Source organism: Spermophilus citellus (genome assembly GCF_964194105.1).
Source record: "Spermophilus citellus genome assembly, chromosome: 2".
NCBI lineage: Eukaryota > Metazoa > Chordata > Mammalia > Rodentia > Sciuridae > Spermophilus > Spermophilus citellus.
Window position 1 is genome coordinate 200,858,793 of NC_138183.1, and position 18,531 is coordinate 200,877,323.

Below are 18,531 nucleotides of genomic sequence, written 5' to 3' on the forward strand. Positions count from 1 at the left end.
GCTTTTGCAATAACGTAATTTGCAATAACGTAACATTACATTGTGGAAGGACTGGATGTTTTTTCATTGTGGGTGGCCACTAGAGAATAATTGATGGTCTCCCAGACCTACTCTTAACATTTCATATAGGAAAACTTCCAGTTTTCTGTTTGCCTTAAATATCCTGGTATAAGAGCCAGTGGCAGTATGAATGTCCTCATTTAGTCTGGTTTTTGCATAAATCATACTGAACTGAACTCTTCAGAATTGTGTTTTGATGGTTTATTCTCCCCAATTCCAGATGGTATGGGCAATAAAGTGTTAATAGATTAGTGGGTCTTTGTAAGTATGCCCTGCAGAGTATTATCCCCAATTATTGTCAGAACTTTGCATATTTAGAAATAAGATATTCTAGAAAACTTTAAATTGCTGAGGGATTCATTTCAGCCTTTGTACCTGAATTTACTGAAAAGGTAAACATAATCACTAATTTTCACAGAAATGTTTCACTATAATATTTACTAAAGTTTCAAGAAAAAAAGGGAGAAAGTTCTGTTCTTCATGTCTTCATAACTTTTTCCACATTGTGGGCCCAATAATAGGTTAGTTATTAAAATATGCTGGGAAATAGGGGGAAGAAAACTAAATACATTAGAAGTATGCCAATGATTCCTAATTGTGTCCAGAATCCCTTCTTAGACTGGGAGTCACAAACAGTATGAGGGAGCAGTTCTTAGTTCTACCAGACACGAATGTCAAATGGTATAAAGACACAACACATCTTAAAATACTTCTAATTAGAAGACTTAAAATATCATAAGGGAAGCAATCACAATAATTGAATAAAAGAAACATACCTGAGAAAGGCAAATATCCACAACAGTGCTGCAATAACTAGAGTAAAATATTGGATAACAGGTAAATAACATGTGGATCAATAGAAATTTTTGCTTCTACAGGAGCAAGGAGCCCTTCTGGTTTATTATAATTATTTACAATCATGAAGCACATAATGAGTCATCATAAATATGAATAGCCTTTGGAGAGGGTACACGCTTTGGAACCAGAAGTTCTGCCACCTGGGCACATTATTCAGTATGCAGAGAGTTGAAAACTAAATATCAGTCCTCTCTCCTCCATTACAAAAATTTTTCTGGTATTCACTCACTTTTGTAAACTTGATTATGGTATGTATACTGTGTATACATACTAATTATACCAATTAGGCTTAAATGAAATATCACTTAAAATTTTAAATCCTAACTTTTAAAACAGAAATAACATGGAATATAAGGAAATATGGGTTTTTTTTGCTATTTTAATTTGAATAGTATGAAGAACAAATGGGTGTTAAGAAAGTAAATTGTGGGACTGGGGATGTGGCTCAAGCAGTAGCGCACTAACCTGGCATGTGCGGGGCGCTGGGTTTAATCCTCAGCACCCCATAAAAAAAATAAAGATGTTGTGTCCACCAAAAACTAAAAAATAAATATTAAAAAAATTCTTTCTATCTCTCTCTCAAAAAAAAAAAAGAAATTGTGTGGTAAGAAAGTAATTTTATGTCTTAAATTTTTCTAGAAAACTTTGATACACATAAATTGCTAACTTATTTTTAAAATATTGTAACTCCAAGGTTCCAAAATTGGTTACAAAGTTTAGAAACTGTTTCTATATTTAACGTTAAAGATAATATAACTACCACCTTTGATATCTAAGATTATATCAAAACAATGACACCTCAAAACTTGACCCAGATAGTATATAATTGCAATATTAACTGATTACAATTTATAAATATGCTGCTAACTTAACTCTAATCATATTCCCACATACATGCTTTTAAATATCAATGTAATTAATGTAAGCATAAGAGATTTAAGAAATTTAATTTTCACTGTTAAATATAGTATATGGCCTTATGTGATCTAAAAACACCATGTTCGTATTTTTTGTTTTCACTGTGATAAATCAGAAGGCTATACAGCCAGCCATCTTTTACATTTCAAATTTCAGAAAATTAATTTATCTAATGATTTTTCCTTGATTTAGAGTAGGCCCATGAGGCCTATCCTGTTAAAAAGGTACCTTCTCTTAGGAACACAATTCCTCTGTCACCTGTGGTACATTCATACTGATTCTCAGAGAAAGACAGCTTCTGCATGTTGCTTCAGCAACAACACTCTCCTGTCATCCCTGAATTTCTAATGATGTCATAAAAGTAACCTCACAACCAAACAAAAAAAAATTGGAAAATTCTTGAGCAACCTGGAAATACATAGCAGACATTTTCAGAAGAGAAAAATAATGTTCAAACAGCTCCCCCAAGTTTCTGCAGTGCTCATCTTCAGAGTTACAGTTCCTCATGACTGAGGAATAGCAGCTTTCTCTGATGGCAGTTTTCTGATCTTAATCTGCTAGCAGCACAGGAGAACTTATTCCACTGGGGATTAACTCATAAGGAAAGCCACATCATCTTGCATCTGATAAAATTCTACCCTGACCAACTCTCAAACCAAGAACTTATTCCAGGTAGAACATGGGTCCCTTGCTCTGAGTCAACTGTTTGTAGAGCCACCTTGTGGATCTATACCCAGTGACATCTGGTCAGAGCCATAGACGAGAATCAATAAGGCCAATAAAAAACATAAATTATAATTTGTGTATTTTTAAGGGGCTTTAGGAATTTCTAGCCATGAGCCTTAATTTAGTGCTACTATTGAGAAATAGTTGGGCTGGGTGTGGTGGCACATGGCCTGTAATCCCAGCAGCTCAGGAGGCTGAGACAGGAGGGTCGAAAGTTCAAAGCCAGCCTCAGCAAAAAAAAAAAAAAAAAAAAAAAAAAAAAAAAAAAGTGAGGCACTAAGCAACTCAGTGAGACCCTGTCCCTAAATAAAATACAAAATAGGGTTGGGGATGTGGCTCAGTGGTTGAGTGTTCCTGAATTCAATCCCCAGTACAGAAAAAAGAAAAAATAATTGGGTAAGCTCTCCAGAAGAAACTAAATGTAAGATAAAATAATCTGTTTTATTGGCTTATATTTAGGTGTCAGTTTGGAGCCATAATCCCTCAGCAGTTTCTCTCTTGATAGAATTACTGGTGACTAATGTTATATCTTAATATAAATGACACATTTCCTCCTAACTCTAGAAAAAACAGGAAACAGTGTCTTAGTCTGATTTCTGTTGGTAGTAACACAATACCCCAGACTGGTATTTTAAAGAGGTTTATTTTGGCTCATGGTTCTGGAGGTGCAAGGTTAAGGGGTTGAATCTGCCAATGGCTTCCTTGCTGGCAGAATTCTGAGGTGGTGCAAGACGTAACATGGCAAGAGACGGGATGCGTATATCCTCTGGTCTCTTAGTCTTTGTATAAAGCCACCAGTATTCAATCACTTGTACTCATCTACCCTGATGACTTTCCTTATCACCACCTAACGGTCCCATTTCTAAAAATACAGATTAAATTTCAAATTTCTGTCCTCTTAAGACCTCCCAAAGGGATTAAGCTGTAATATCAGTTTAGAGAGGACAAACCTTATTCAAATCATCAGTTTTTTTTCTATTATTACTTCTATGCATGTGAGGGTTCCAGTGATCTTTTTTAAATTTGACAAAATATTTTCAATATTTTTTAGTATTTAGGAATTCAGAAATATTAATTTGAATGTTAAGAGTTACATATTATTTCATATGACAGTCAAAACTTAGTAGTTAAGGGTTGTTTTCACAAGACATAGCAATGATTTCTAAAGTCCCAAGTAATTGAGTGCCTTAGTTATAAAAAAAAACATTCTTTTTTGGAGGGTACAGTGCGGGAATTGAACTCGGGGACACTTGACCACTGAGCCACATCCGCAGTCCTATTTAGTATTTTTTATTTAGAGAAAATAAAAAATACAAAATAGTTTTTCTGTACTTGCTTAGCACCTCCATTTTGCTGAGGCTGGCTTTGAACTCGGAATCCTCCTGTCTCAGCCGCCCGAGCTGCTGAGATTACAGGTGTACGCCACTGCAAACAGCAAAACATTCACTTTTATAAAATAGTTTCTGACTTGTAAACTACCTGCTTTTCTTTGCAGCTGCAAAATAAAGAACATTTTTATGAAGCTGAGATTCATTCATCAGGAGTTAGGAGGTTCCATAGGTGAAATTTCATTAGTTAGCACTAAGAAAAATGGAAATCTCAAGAAACTCAAACTTCTAATGTGGAAATGATTTAAGCAAGCATTTAAAATGCATATATTATAGTTAAGCATTTAATATTTATGGTTAAAAACATTTTCAATTGTTATTTCCAGCTTTCTATTTTTTCTTCCTAAAGGAGAGATATTTTACTTCATTTTTGTTTTATATACAGTTGTGTCCAGAAATTTGTAAATACTCACTTTTTAATTTAATTGGTGGTCATTATTCTTCTTTAGATCCCCTCCAAATTGCCTGAGTTATCCAATTCAAAAGGATTTTGACATTAAAATACTTTTATATAAAGTAATACATTTAGCATACCTCTATCATACAGTTCAAGTATGTTAATTTAATCTGGGATTACAGGGTACATATTTTATACTTTTGGACACTTTGGATACTTTTCTGAATTTTTTTGACAACATGAATATAATTATTCAGACTTAATTTCCACATACAAAATTTTTGTCAATGTATATTACCAGATTTTGTTTTCTTAAACTCCTTTTCCATTGTAAAAAAGCTTAATTTTTATTAATTACATTCTTGGTGAGATTGTAAACTAATGATTTATTGAAATGTATGTTAGTGGTAGAGTTTGATTTATGTCCTTCAATTGCCTTCATAGATGTATGACAGCTTACCAGGGTCCTAGATCTCCACCCTGTTCTCCGAACTTTTACTTTGCTATATTAGTTTCTAACATTCAGTGTTCTAAAGAGTAGTATAAGAATAGCCTGGTGGGCTGGGGCTGTGGCTCAGCAGTAGCACACTTGCCTGGCGTGTGTGAGGCTCTGGGGTTCAATTCTCAGCACCACATATAAATAAACAAAAGGTCTATCAACACCTTAAAAAAAAAAAAGCCTGACTCCCAAATTTGTAGTCTCTCTCCCTGCCTCTGCAGATTGTAGTATTTTGTCTTGTCATTGATGATGATAGGATATATTTTTATTTCTTTTGCATAAAATATCTTTTGGTGCAGGGCAATCTTTTTATTCAGCAAGGATTTCTTTAAATTGAATTTTTTAAATGGCTTCAGTTCTTTTCCTCTCTTTTTCATGCTGTTTTTCAAAAGCACCTAATGGTCATTGATCATAGATATTTTTTCCTATGTAATTTTTAGTCAGTTTAATGTTTGGTTTCTCCTTCTTTTTTCTTGGGAGTTTCTCAAACTTATTTTCATTAATTTTAATTCAGTATTTTTTTTTTTTACATCTAACTCAGATTGCAGTTTTCTTTTTGATTTTGTTGGATTCTTTCATCCTCAGCCTGCTCCCTTTCTCTCAATCTCGCTCCCCTTGTGTTGTGTTACTTGTTTCAGAGTCTTTATCTCCCTATACATTTAAAAATGAAAACAAATCCTTCCACACATTTTCTCATGTCCCCTAGTTTTCTCTTTTTCATACACTTGCCCCTTAGTGTAATATCTTTCTGTAAGAATTTAATATTTTATCCACAGGTCCTCATAATATTGAATCTTCCCGTCTAGAAGAGTTCTGTACAAACAGAATGACAAGAGTCCCCCTTTTTTCCCCAACTACCTGTGTGGCTGCTAATACAGTGTCCAGTCTGCTCAGGCTGCCATACCAAAAGGCCATGAACTGAGTATCTTAAACTTACTTCTCAATATTATGGAGGCTGAAAAGATAAAGAGCAGACAGGGTTGATTTTTGGTGAGGTCTCTCACCTTTTGCCTTCTTGCCGTGTCCCCACATGGCCTTTATTATGTGTACTTGCCCACTCTTTGTATCCCTTTCCCTTCTTATAAGTATGTCCTATTACATTAGGACCCTACTCTTTTCACTTTATTTAAGTAAATAAGTACTTCCTTAAAGGACCCACCTCCAAATACTTCCACATTAGGAGTTAGCATCTCAACATTTGACTTTTGGAGGAACATAATTCAACCCAGAACATTTTTTTTTTTTCAGGGAAAATTAAGATTTTCAGCCTTTGGTCATACTCTAGGTCACCCATTGTATCTAATTCTGGGCTGCAGAAGGGGAGCTTTTTCCTGTTCCTGCCTCTGTGTACCCTGATTTTGATGGAGAGAACCGATTCCTGAGTGCCTCAAATTGTTAAGCCCTTTATTAAATGGAATACCTGGAGCAGCTCCAGCTGCCAAGAACCCTGTGCTGCCTGACTCTTCTCACAGATTGTTGATCACTCCCAGTGTATGGAGCACAAATTATTTTCAAATAGAAATCTCTTTTAAGATTATTTAGAAGGATTCTACGTGTACTTTGTCTACTTCATTTCCTCTTTTAGAAACAATTTTATTTCTGATTTACTTCTTGGTTTCACTTTTAAGGACCAAGTTCCTCAGAAAGCATGGGTTGATTCCCATGAGTAAGCAAGCTCATGGGAGATCCCTCCTGACTTCTGTCTGCCTCTGTTGTTCCACAGATCAGTGTTGGAGGGGACAGTTATCCTTTGATCCATCTTCTTCAGAGTTGTAGTTAGGGAAATACCTCTCAGATTTAAAAAATGTATTTCCATTAAAGATTTTTAAAATGCTTTCATACACATTTTCATGGGGATTTGGGGATGGGAGAGAGAAGCTTTCTTCCCTCAACTCTGTCACAGCATTATACTTAAATAACTGATTCTATGAAGGGAAGCTGAAATTTCAGTCAAGGTTCCCCCCAAACTGACAAATCTTTACCCTCTGGCTGGGTGTGAGTGGTGATTGTCATTCTTCTGTAGGATGTATCATTTCTGTTTTATTTTGTTTTCCAGGTTGGAATCCTGTGAATTAACTGCAGTTTGTTGTCTAAATATATCGAAGGCTCTCATCAAAAGCCAGAACCTGATATTTCTGAATCTGTCGGCCAATAATCTGTTGGATGATGGCGTGAAGTTGTTATGTGAGGCCTTACGACATCCAAAATGTTGTCTAGAGAGACTGTCGTGAGTTTATTTTTATAACTTCATTATGGTTTAAATAGGGAAAAGCCTGAGTCTTAATATTAACAGGCTGGTTTGTCAGTCCTAGGTGAATTCTGAAAGTACCTCCTGTTTCGGTACTTCTCTTTTTCTGTGTGTGTCTGGGGATTGAATCCATGACTTTGTGTATGCAAAGCATGTGATATACCACTGAACTATACCAGCAGCCCTCTCTTCTTCTTCTACATGACTTTTTAGATAATTTTCTTTCTGATCAAGCTTATTTTCCTTCCTTTTCTAGACTTCTCCTCTTCCTTTGTTTCACTCTATCCTGTACATGGCTACAATGACATTCACAATTTAAGTAGATTTGTTGAGGTTAATCCCATAGTAAAGAATCAAATTTATAAGCACCTGCTAATTTCCTTGTGAAGGAGAAGAGACATAGACTGTGGAAATTGAAGGATCCTTTCCCATCTGTTTATCCTTCAGCTTAGAAAGTTGTGGCCTCACAGAAGTTGGTTGTGAGGATCTTTCATTGGCTCTCCTCAGCAATAAGACACTGACACATTTATGCCTGGCAGACAATGTTTTGGGAGATGATGGAGTAAAGCTTGTAAGTGATGCCTTGAAAGACCCACAGTGTACTCTACAAAGCCTTGTGTAAGTGTCTACTAGTTTTCATCTTTCCAATATAATATGCATTGTAAAGTATATTTAAAATGATGATATTGTTCAAATGTGTCTTCCACAATTCATGTATCAGAAATTTAATTTCTAATGCAGCAGTGTTGAGGGTGGTGGGTGGCATCTTTCAAATGTGATTAGGTCATGAGAGATATTAGACATATCCCCTCAATTTTGGACATCCAACTTCCAGAACTGTTATCTATAAATTTCCCCAGGTGTTCTGTTACAGTAGCACCAAGCTAAGATGGAGATGTTAGGAACAAATTCTGACTCTTGTTTTCCTAGCTGTTACCCCTTAATGATGATGATGATGATGCTAATAACTGCCATGTATTGTATCCTTACTCTATTCTTGACACTGTGCTGAGTTTATTTAAGCTGTGCAAGGGTACCTGATGGTGTCAAACTGACCACATTCGTTCTAGGTATCTCATACGGGTCAGGAATGTGAGGCTTAGATAATTTATCTTGTCTAACATCTCACAAGAAAATGATGAATTCAGAACTAAAGTTTACCAACTATGCAACTCTGTCATTTGGGCTTAGAATGAACTTTTTATATAGGTATTTTTTTGTTTCTTGCACAAACACATTACACACTCCTTAAACAGAAATAATAGCATTCCATTGTATGGCTGAATCACAATGTGCTTATTCTGTTAATTTTTTCTAGATAATTTCCTAGACATACAATTGATAAGCCAAAGTTTGGATTTTTGTTTTCTTTTTTGGGGAGGTCAAATGTTCTAGATAGGTTGTTTATATTCCCAGCAGTAGTCTAGGGACCTTCATTTTAATGCCCCACTAGGTATTCACAATCTTTCTGATCAGTATTAGAAAGTTGAAAAATAATGTGTAATTTGATGTTGAACATATTTTCAAATGTTTTAGGTTCTTTATTCTCTAGGAATTGCTTCTTCATAGGTTTACTTTTCTTATGCATGTTTTCTGATATGTTATATATATTATGGTTATTAATATCACATATACTTATTACATATTGCAAATAATTTTCCTAGCATGTTGCTTTATTTCCAGCTTTCTCTATGGTTATTTTCATAATATAGAAATTTAAATTTTTCATAAGGTCAAATTCTGCCTCATGACTTCTAGAGGTTTTATCAAAATTGGAAATACCTTTCTTAAAAAAAATCCACTTAAGTCATTATCTTGTGTTCTTAATGGTTTTGTTTTTAACATTTGCATGTTAAATTATGCAAAGTTTATTCCAATTTAACATTTACATGTTAAATTATTCCCAGTTTTGTCTTAAGATTTATACTTATCAGATCTATTGTACAAAAATAATTTATAGCACGATGTCTTGTTCTTATTGATCGAAAATGCCACTTTTATTACATATGAAGAATGCTTATTTTATTATGATTACTCCTATTATATGCCATCTGCCTGCTGCTCTATTCTGCAATAGTACTGTATTCAATATAAAAAGGTTAACATTGGTTTTAGAGTAAGAAAAACTGAAGAACATGAATCCAGTCTTTAATACAATTTGATGCAGACATAAATGTCCCATGTGAGACAGGCTGCTAGTCAAGAGTGTCTGATTTGAGATTGGGTATTGGCAAGTGATTATAACCTAAAATTTTTCAGATATAAAAATCTCTGGGCAGTAGAAGAATGTTTCCATCTTTCCTTACATTGTCCTTCCTCTAGGCTGAGGTGCTGCCATTTCACTTCACTGAGCAGTGAATATCTCTCAACTTCTCTTGTGCACAATAAGAGCCTCAAGCATCTGGACCTGGGTTCAAACTATCTTCAAGATGGTGGAGTAAAGCTTCTGTGTGATGTCTTCCGGCAGCCAAGCTGTAATCTTCAGGATTTAGAGTGGGTTTTCTGGGACTTTACTGTTGGGTAGTTTCAGTTACAGGCTGTCTTAAGGGTAGAGGAGATTTGGGGGGAGAGGTGAGGAAGGCTGAGATCTGGGTATCAGGGAAAAGTGTATAGAGCTGATTTTCTGTCATTCTGCCTGAGACAAGCTGAAGAAGTCTGTCCATCAGATTTGTTTTTTAATCAGTCACTATATCAGCTTCCCTCAGGTAAGACTCAGCAGCATCAGGCTAAACAGGAGTCACTTTTCTCTTTCCTTGGCTGTGAATCTGTGTTTCTTCCACTTTATAGCCATGAAGCTGAAATTGTACTCTTGTTTTTCTTTATATTTAAACTCAGGTTTATGATTTTTTTTTTTTTACAAAGAAACTGCAAGGGATATATATTTTTAAAAAAATTCTATAGCCCCATTTCACATCCAACATTTTTAATCCTATGTCCCCTCTTGGTCTGTGAGCAAGTACGCTTACGTATGTATGGCCTTTATGTATACATTATTATATAGACATGACTTTAGGGTTTCTGTTCACTTGATATTATTTCAGAAACACATTTAAATATTAAAATAATTTTAATGACTACATGATATTTAATATTTCAATGTATAAATATTGTGGCTAGAATGAAGCAGGGTGGATGAGTCACTTAGTAACCTTGGCTCACTTTTCCTCAAGGGCCTCCACTGGGACTAGTAGCTTGGATAATTCATTAAGCACATGAACCCAGAATTGATTTTTGGAACTGTAAACTCAAGATCCTTGGAGTACTCAGAAGTAGTTGTCGTGATAACCACACTTCCAAATTGGTTTAAGTTTATTGTGACATTGTAAACACCAAGGTGATTGAGCCACCTTTACTTTCTTCAGGAAAATGTATGATATGGATTATTATGTGATTCTCTGAAATTTCCTTGATAATTTAATTGGGAGATAAAGTTTTACTTAATGGAAATACTTGCAAATCCAATACCTTCATTTCATTACAGAGATTAAATTTCTAAGTGATCTGTACACTCAGGGTCAGCGCACCTTCTCTCCTGGGTATTGCTGTAAACACAATTTTTTTTTTTTGCTTAGTTATAGCATCTAAGCAAGCCATGCCCTTTCCTTCAACCAATGTTAACATAAATAAGAGATAGCTGCTGAGGCCATTGACCTAAAGGCCATTGAAAGTGATACTCTCATTCTCAATTAACATAAAGTGTTGATTTACACGAAAATAAATATAAATCCAGTCATAATGTATACCATACTTTGGTAGAAGGACCCAAGGAGCAAGGAGAAGTGGACACAGAAGTTCTTTAGGCTCAAAAGATGAAGAGGATTTTGTCATGTAGGGATATCCTAGGCAAAGGAAAGGAGGGAGAGAGTAAAAGGGAATAACAATTGCTGTTGTATTTGGAGAAAAATGCTTGTGTAAAGTTAGAAAATACTGTGGGGACAAAGTAGGAGGGAAAGCTTAAGGCCATGCAGAGGACCTGCAAGAAACAGCTTTTCATATGCTCTCTTATTTGAAGATGAAACCTTGAGGTAGATTCCTGGAAAGCTTTTTTTTTCTTTTTTGAATTTCAAAAATCTATTAAAAATGGAAATAATTTATCTGTTTCTTGGAAAAGCTTATATCCATGTTTTTTGTTTTTTTTTAAATCAAGGGTATAATCACTTTTTCTTTATCAGCTTTATAGGTAGCAATCTGTTGGTGGGGGGCGGAGTTTTACCCACTGGGTTTCTTTTGCATTGTTTGCTAGTAACATTAGACCTTCCCATGTGTGTTCTGGGTTGTAGACAGAGTGAGAAGAGGTTCAAATGTCTGGGCAGCTCTACTAGGACAAAGTTAACTAAGCCTGACAACTGAAGGGTTCACTTCTCTTTTCTATTTTTTGCAGATTAATGGGTTGTGTTCTCACTGATGCATGTTGTTTGGATCTGGCTTCAGTTATTTTAAACAACCCAAACCTGCACAGCCTAGACCTTGGGAATAATGAACTGAAGGATGATGGGATGAAAATTCTATGTGATGCTTTAAGACATCCAAATAGTAACATTCAGAAGCTTGGGTGAGTTTGTAGTTGTATCATTAGGAAAATGATACCTGTTTGATGGCTAGTATAGATAGTAGTTTCATGTGTGGAGAGAATGAAAAAAACAATGAGGACTAGAAGGTAATTACTCTGAGAAATAAGAATCTGAATTTCAAATATATGGGTCAATGTGTATTACATGTTCTTTGGTATAAAAGATACATAGTAAGTAAATGGTACCTGTTTGGGCTTCTCCGTTCATCCTTCAGGTATTCCATTTGTTCGTGAGTTAATTTTTCTTTTTAAATCAAATACTTTACTAATCATCTTATCTATAAAACACAAGGAGCTTGCAATCTAATAAACGCTGATCCTATGTACTTCTTACATTCAATCTTGTGTTTAGTTTTTTACTTAAATCTTGAACTGATATTGGCTAGTTCATTTTCATCTGTACAACGTAAGTTATTGACCTCTAGGTCAGGAATTGGATTTTCCATGTGGGAAACCAAGACACAATACGTTTCAGCCTTTAGGAATTCAGTATCTCCCAGAGAAATCTTCCTTGACTCTTACAAGAAAGTGCTGCTGTTCCAGTATTTCCATACCTTTTATAATAATGCTGATATTCTAGAATTTTATCCTGTTTACAACTAATAACTTAGCATGCTTATTTCATGGATGCTGGAAGAAAACACAATATTTCTTTCAGAAAAAAGGACTTCATTAGAAAGAGTATCAATGTCAGTTCCCTTTTCCCCCAGGCTTTACTGGACTGTCATGGAGGGCTCAGATGGATGTCTGAACATGCCACTGTAGAGCAAGTGAGAATAAGCCTGCTCTTCGTCCTGGAGAGAGATGTTACTTGATTATTTAGGTTTCTCCATGAAAATACAGCCCTGAGAAATGGCCTGGGTAGAGTTATCAGAAACTTGTGTTCTTGTTAGCAAAACATGTGGGAGAGTGACAGATCAATAGAAAAATGTCTTGTAACAATATCCATCCCTTGTTTCTATACAATACAGTATTAGCTTCTTATGAATTTTCACATGAGTGTACTACTCCATTAGCCACTCTGATTAATCTACTCAATAGAAGCTGGAACTGTATCTGTTCAATTAATCCCACATACTATTTAATGAAGACCATGATAAAACTCCAAGTACAGAAAGAGGCCAACTTATAGTATTGATTTCAATTACAATGCTAGGGTCCTGGATTCAGCCAACTGAATAAATCCCAAAAGAACTAATAGGTCTTTCATCTGTTATGATCCACACAAAGGAATTTAGAATGACCTGCTAATCTCTGACTTCAGTGACAATAAATGGGGCAAAGTATGGACCCAAAGCAACCCTTATCCCCAATAAGGGACATTAAGTGGTCCACTGTTCCCCACATACCTAAGGCTCAAAAGAGCACAGGACACTCTAATTTGGGATGTATTGCTATAATTGATTTGGGTCACCATTAGACTGTTTAAGCGAGGTAGTCAGTCACATTGATAATTATAGCTAATTCATTGGCCATACATAGTTTAACCCAAAACTGTTCTGGCATCAGGAAATCCAAGTGAAGTGAGGCTGTGCTGGTTGTTGTACTTATACACATATGATGGGGGTCCACATTGGGGTTTCCAATGATAGCATCAGGCACAGGAGAATAGCTCAGTGCCTCCTGCATCCCCAGGAGATTTTCTGTTTATACAGCTTGTGGACAGACATGACAACCCAGGCAGATTTCTGGGTGCAGCTGTTGCTGGATTTACACAGACCAAATAGTTATTTTGCCAGGCTGTAGTGTTGGAACTTTGTGTGTGGAGGGGAGAATGAGAACTTTAATTGTTCTCCCTACTCTTTATACTTCTCAGGTTCTTGTTGTTGCCCCCTAATTCCATCTTGGTAGCCATAACTTCACTTACTCTTCAGCTATTCCTCATCCGCATCCAAACCGTTAGCCCAGTGGGATCTGGGATAGAGAGAAGGAAGCATCTTTACAATATTTATAGAAACTCCTCATCTCCCACACCCTTTATATTCCATATTCTATTTACTATCTCCTAAATAGCAAAGGCAATTATGAAGCGGATGGATCTTTCATTATCTTTTAAAATATGGTTGGAGATATATAAAAGTCCATTTTAATATATTTCTTATATAGATACTCATTTTCTCCAGCAAAAATTCATTGAAGTTTTTTCTCTCCTTACTTCTTGGCAGGGACACCATTGTTACTTGTTTTATTTTTGTTGGTGGATGGATCTGCCACTGGATTTTCTCTTCTTTCCCTTGAGTCTGTTTGTAATTCAAAATAATTTTGACTCTTCTTCTTTGCATTTCCAAGTTAATTTTCAAATATCAGATTATCAATTATCATGCACAAGCACCTGCCACACCTACCTGTTAACTGGAATTGCATTGAATCTATCAATGAGTGAGTCTCTTGATATGCCAAAATGAACTGTATTTCTCAGTTTAAGTCTACCCATAAAGCTTAGTAATTTTCCCGAAGTGGATGTATACTTTGTTGTTTACTTATTCTAAAACGAATGCCATCAAAAATAGTTAATTGCTATTTTTTCATTGTGTTTCATAGATACACAGTTGGTTTTGTATGTTGATTTCATATATGTGGCCTGTCACATTCTCTTGTTGATTTTGTTTTAGATTATTTTGGATTTTCTAGGTATACAGTCAGACCATTTGGGAATAATGTTATTTTCCTTTTCAGACCTTATGTTTTTATTTTTATGACCTTAATAACTGTTAATATGTGATATAATATTAATATGTCCAGGGAGAGTGGGCTTCCTTCTGTTGTTCCTCATATCCAAAACAAAATTTCAGTAAATCACCCACTTATCAATTTTAATTCCTTTCTATACCTAGCTTGTGAAAAGTTTCTTATATTTTAAAATTTTGAGTAGGTGTCCAACTTAAGAAATTTGCCAAACCTGTTTACATTTATTATATCAACCTGGGCTAAAAGCAACTCAGTCATGATATCTCTTTCGTGCGTGTGTGTGTGTGTGTGTGTGTGTGTGTGTGAGAGTGAGGGAGGGACACTTATTTTGTCAGTATAATTATTTACACATCTTTGTTCATAATGGAGATTACGTAATTATTTCTTGTGCAGTCCTCATTAAGCTTTTGTATCTAAGTTGCAGTAATTTTATAAATTGAGTTTGGGAATATTGCTTCCTTTTCAGATTCCTGGGAGGAATGTAGTAAGACTGGAATTACTTGAATTTTGTAAAACTTTCTGGTGAAACTATATAGAGTTTCCATTGCAGATTGTTTTAAATCTAGATTATATTTTAAAAATATGGTTAGGTTTTTTATTGAGTACTCTTTGATATGTTTTCTTATTGATTTTATCTATTTAATCCAAATTATAGAACTTATTGGCAAGTTTCCAATAATATTTTACTATCTGTTGAATGTCTAAATCACCAATAGTGATCTCTTTTCTCAATCCTGATATTGGTAATTTGAGCAGCTTCACATTTCATTTTTTTTTCAAAGAACAACACTGATTTCTCTGTTCTACTGTATATATACTTTATATTTCATTAATTATATAATCTTATTTCTTGTAATTTCATTGGTTTTATTTTGGGTTTTGCCATTTTTCCTAACTTCTTGAATTGGATGCTTATTTAGATCGTATAACCTTACGTTTTTCTTTTTATTACCTTCATAACTAGCATACTTTATTCTGTAAGTATTGATATTGTATGCAGTGTTTTGTTTTTAATCTAAAATATTTTTAGAAGTCCCTTATATTTTTCTTTAAGACATATGGGTTGGGCTGGGGATGTGGCTCAAGTGGTAGCGCCCTTGCCTGGCATGCGTGGGGCACTGGGTTCGATCTTCAACACCACATAAAAATAAAAAACTTATTGTGTCCACCTAAAAAACTAAAAATAAATATTTTTAAAAAGACATGGGTTATTTTAAAATATATTTTTCTTTTTTTTTAAATGTGGTGCTGAGGATTGAACCCAGTACCTCACACATTCTAGGCAAACACTACCACTGAGCCTATATTTCTTAATTTTTGAACATTAACCGCTAGCATTGTGGTCTGAGAAAATACTGTATGTGATTTTAATCTTTTGAGATCTGTTGGCATTTGCTTCATGGGTTAATGTATAGTTAATTTTTGTATATGTTCTACTGTGCACTTGAAAAGAGTATGTAGAGTTGCTGGTTGCAGTATCCTATGGTTTGCATATTAGTTGAATGTGTTCCTCAAAGATGCATACGCTGGCAGGCTGGCCCTAGTGTGATTATGTTGAAGTGTGGAACCTTTAAGGGATGGGACCCAGTGGCAGATGGTTAGGTTACTGGAAACATCGCCCTCAGAAGGATTTTTTTCCTTTCAGATAACTTAGCTAATGACCATGAAAATATATTAAATCTCCATTATAATATTAGATTTGTGTCTTTCACTTTCTGGTTCTGTTTTTCTTTTTATATTTTTGGAACCATTATTGGGGATTGAAATTTAAATTGATTAAATTTCCTGATGAATTCTTGAAAACCCTTTGTTTTATAATACTTTTCACCCTAAGGTGTGTTTTATGTAATATTTATGAATGCTGTGTTATAATTAGTGTGAATTAACATGAATTCCATGTGGGTAGCAACTTAATTTTTTTTATATGATCAGCACCTGCATATGTGCTTATGTAGACATAAGGTAAACCTTATGTTTACCTTGCACACAACTGTTCAATGGCAAGGTAAACATAAGGTGAAAATTATATTCAAATAAGTTGGTTGGTGAAACATCAGGTGCAGAAGGTAGTATATATACTTGCATAGTTATTCTTTGGACTATATTTATAGGCTTGTAATTCATAATAAGGGAAGGTATATGCTCAGCCTATAAATATCTAGTAATAATATTATGAGTACTTGTAATCCTTGAATTAGTATTCTTTTTTTTTTTAAGTTCTGAAATTCCACTCAAAGCTCACAGATCCTCATGTGCTTGCTCTCTGTCATGGGATAAAGTCATTTTTATCTTTTGTCTCTCTTCCCTACAGGTTGGAATACTGTAGTTTGACCTCTCTCTGTTGTCAGGATCTTTCTTCTACTCTTCTCAGCAACCAAAGACTGATAAACATGAACCTGACACAGAATGCCTTAGGGTGTGAAGGAATTGGGAAGTTATGTGAAGCCTTGAAGTCTCAGGAATGTAAACTACAAATTCTAGGGTAAGTCTTCAGTAGCTTCTCAGGAGGAGAGTTTCCAGTAATGAGAAATTTTGGGAACCACTCATTTATCACAGGCCTAAGAACCTGATTTGGATCCTTTGGAGGATTACTACTAGAACATTGAATTTTGATACAGCATAGGAGTTGAATTGAGCACTCTGGAGCCAGGCTACCTGAGTATGGTTTCTGATCTCTCTTCTTACTAAATGTTTAATGTAGGATAATCCCCTTATCACTGTTTTGGTTTCCTTATCTGGAGGTTAAATTATAAAATTGACATGTAGGATTATTGTGAAAATTACAGAATCAGTATAGGCTAAGTACTTATAAAAGGGCCTAGCATAACAAGCAATGAATGTGTTAAGCTATTTTCAACATTATCATTAGTAGTACTAATTTGCTTGGATAGGAAAAGGCTCTTGCTACATTTAATTTTACTTTGTCTACTGTATCTCCTTCATTGCATCTCTCTGTTCCCCTTTCCTACTCGCTATCCATGCTCATATTCTCTATTTTAAGAGACAGGTTTTTGTTTTGTTTTTGTCTCTTTTACTGAAATTTCACAGAGAAAGTGGAAGGCTGTAGGAAAATTGAATTCAGGAAAAGAGATTTCACCTTGTTTTCTCAGGTTGTGCAAAGAGGCATTTGATGAGGAAGCCCAGAAGCTGCTAGAAGAGGTTGAAGTAAGCAATCCACATTTAGTCATTAAGCCCTATTGTAATGATTATGGTGAAGAAGATGGGTCCTGGTGGTGGTGTTCCTGATTTGAAGACCCTGACATTACTTGAAAAAATAAAAATTAAATAAAACTTCAGAATGGCAAAGACTTTGGTTCTTAGCATAATAAGATAATCTCTGCACAGAAATATTGCAGGTGACATGTTAGATACTGATTAGTCACTTCTCTGTAAAACATTGGTTCTACTTGACACAAGTCTTTATAGGCTAAAGGAAATGAAAAAAAAAAAAAGCTCTCTGAAAAGAATATCATGTTTTTAGTTGGATTCAAAACTTAAGAACTCGGGTAGGAGAAGCCTAGAAATAAGACCTGAGGATGGGACTGAAGAATTGTTTTTTAAGTGCTTTCTTAGGATTTATAAGGTAGGGGCTCAGGAATTAAAAGGGTCAAGTACAAGTTGACAGTTCTCTTAAAAGCTATGCCTGTAGCATAGGGGAGCTACAGCTCCAGCATAGGGGGGCTGTAGCTCAGTGGAAAAGCACTTGCCTAGCTTATGTGAGGCTCTGGGTTTGTTTCCCAGCACTGAAAGAAGAAAAAATAACCAGGCCCAGCCTGATATAGTCTCTTCTGTCATTTACCATTGGTGAAAACAGGCCAGCCAGATATAAGGTCAGCTAATTATTGATGGGCATTGAGTCAAAGAATTTGCTTTCCTTACTCCACTCAAGATTCCATCAAATTTTTTTCTCCCTGCCTCTTAATTGGTGTAAGGGAAAAGTAAATTCTTTTACACAGTCAACACTCACATTTCTAGTTATCAAAATGTGGGTCTTTCCTACACCAAACAACTTTCTGACACTGGTGGGGTATCCTTTCATTCAGTCCTGATTTTATTTATCTGGATATAGTATCAGATATCACAGGGTAAAGTTCAGTCCCACAAGACTTCTCCCCACTTCAGGTAGCAATTGCAACTAAATCAGGGTTCCAAAAATCCCCACTTGGGTTTGATAATTTG

The 18,531-nt window shown here is 35.2% G+C and overlaps 1 protein-coding gene across 1 annotated transcript in view; it reads left to right on the top strand.

Annotated features, from left to right (window-relative positions):
* Positions 1-17,598, top strand: part of NLRP14 (NLR family pyrin domain containing 14) — a gene marked incomplete at both ends in the record, with an annotated part of 30,054 nt that extends 12,456 nt beyond the window's left edge. Inside the window, 6 exons of the mRNA XM_081280365.1 lie at positions 6,903-7,073; positions 7,542-7,712; positions 9,417-9,587; positions 11,476-11,646; positions 16,664-16,834; positions 17,463-17,598. Coding sequence (XP_081136491.1) covers positions 6,903-7,073; positions 7,542-7,712; positions 9,417-9,587; positions 11,476-11,646; positions 16,664-16,834; positions 17,463-17,598 — 991 coding nt within the window. The remainder of the gene's footprint in view (positions 1-6,902; positions 7,074-7,541; positions 7,713-9,416; positions 9,588-11,475; positions 11,647-16,663; positions 16,835-17,462) is intronic.
* Positions 17,599-18,531: the final 933 nt, after the last annotated feature.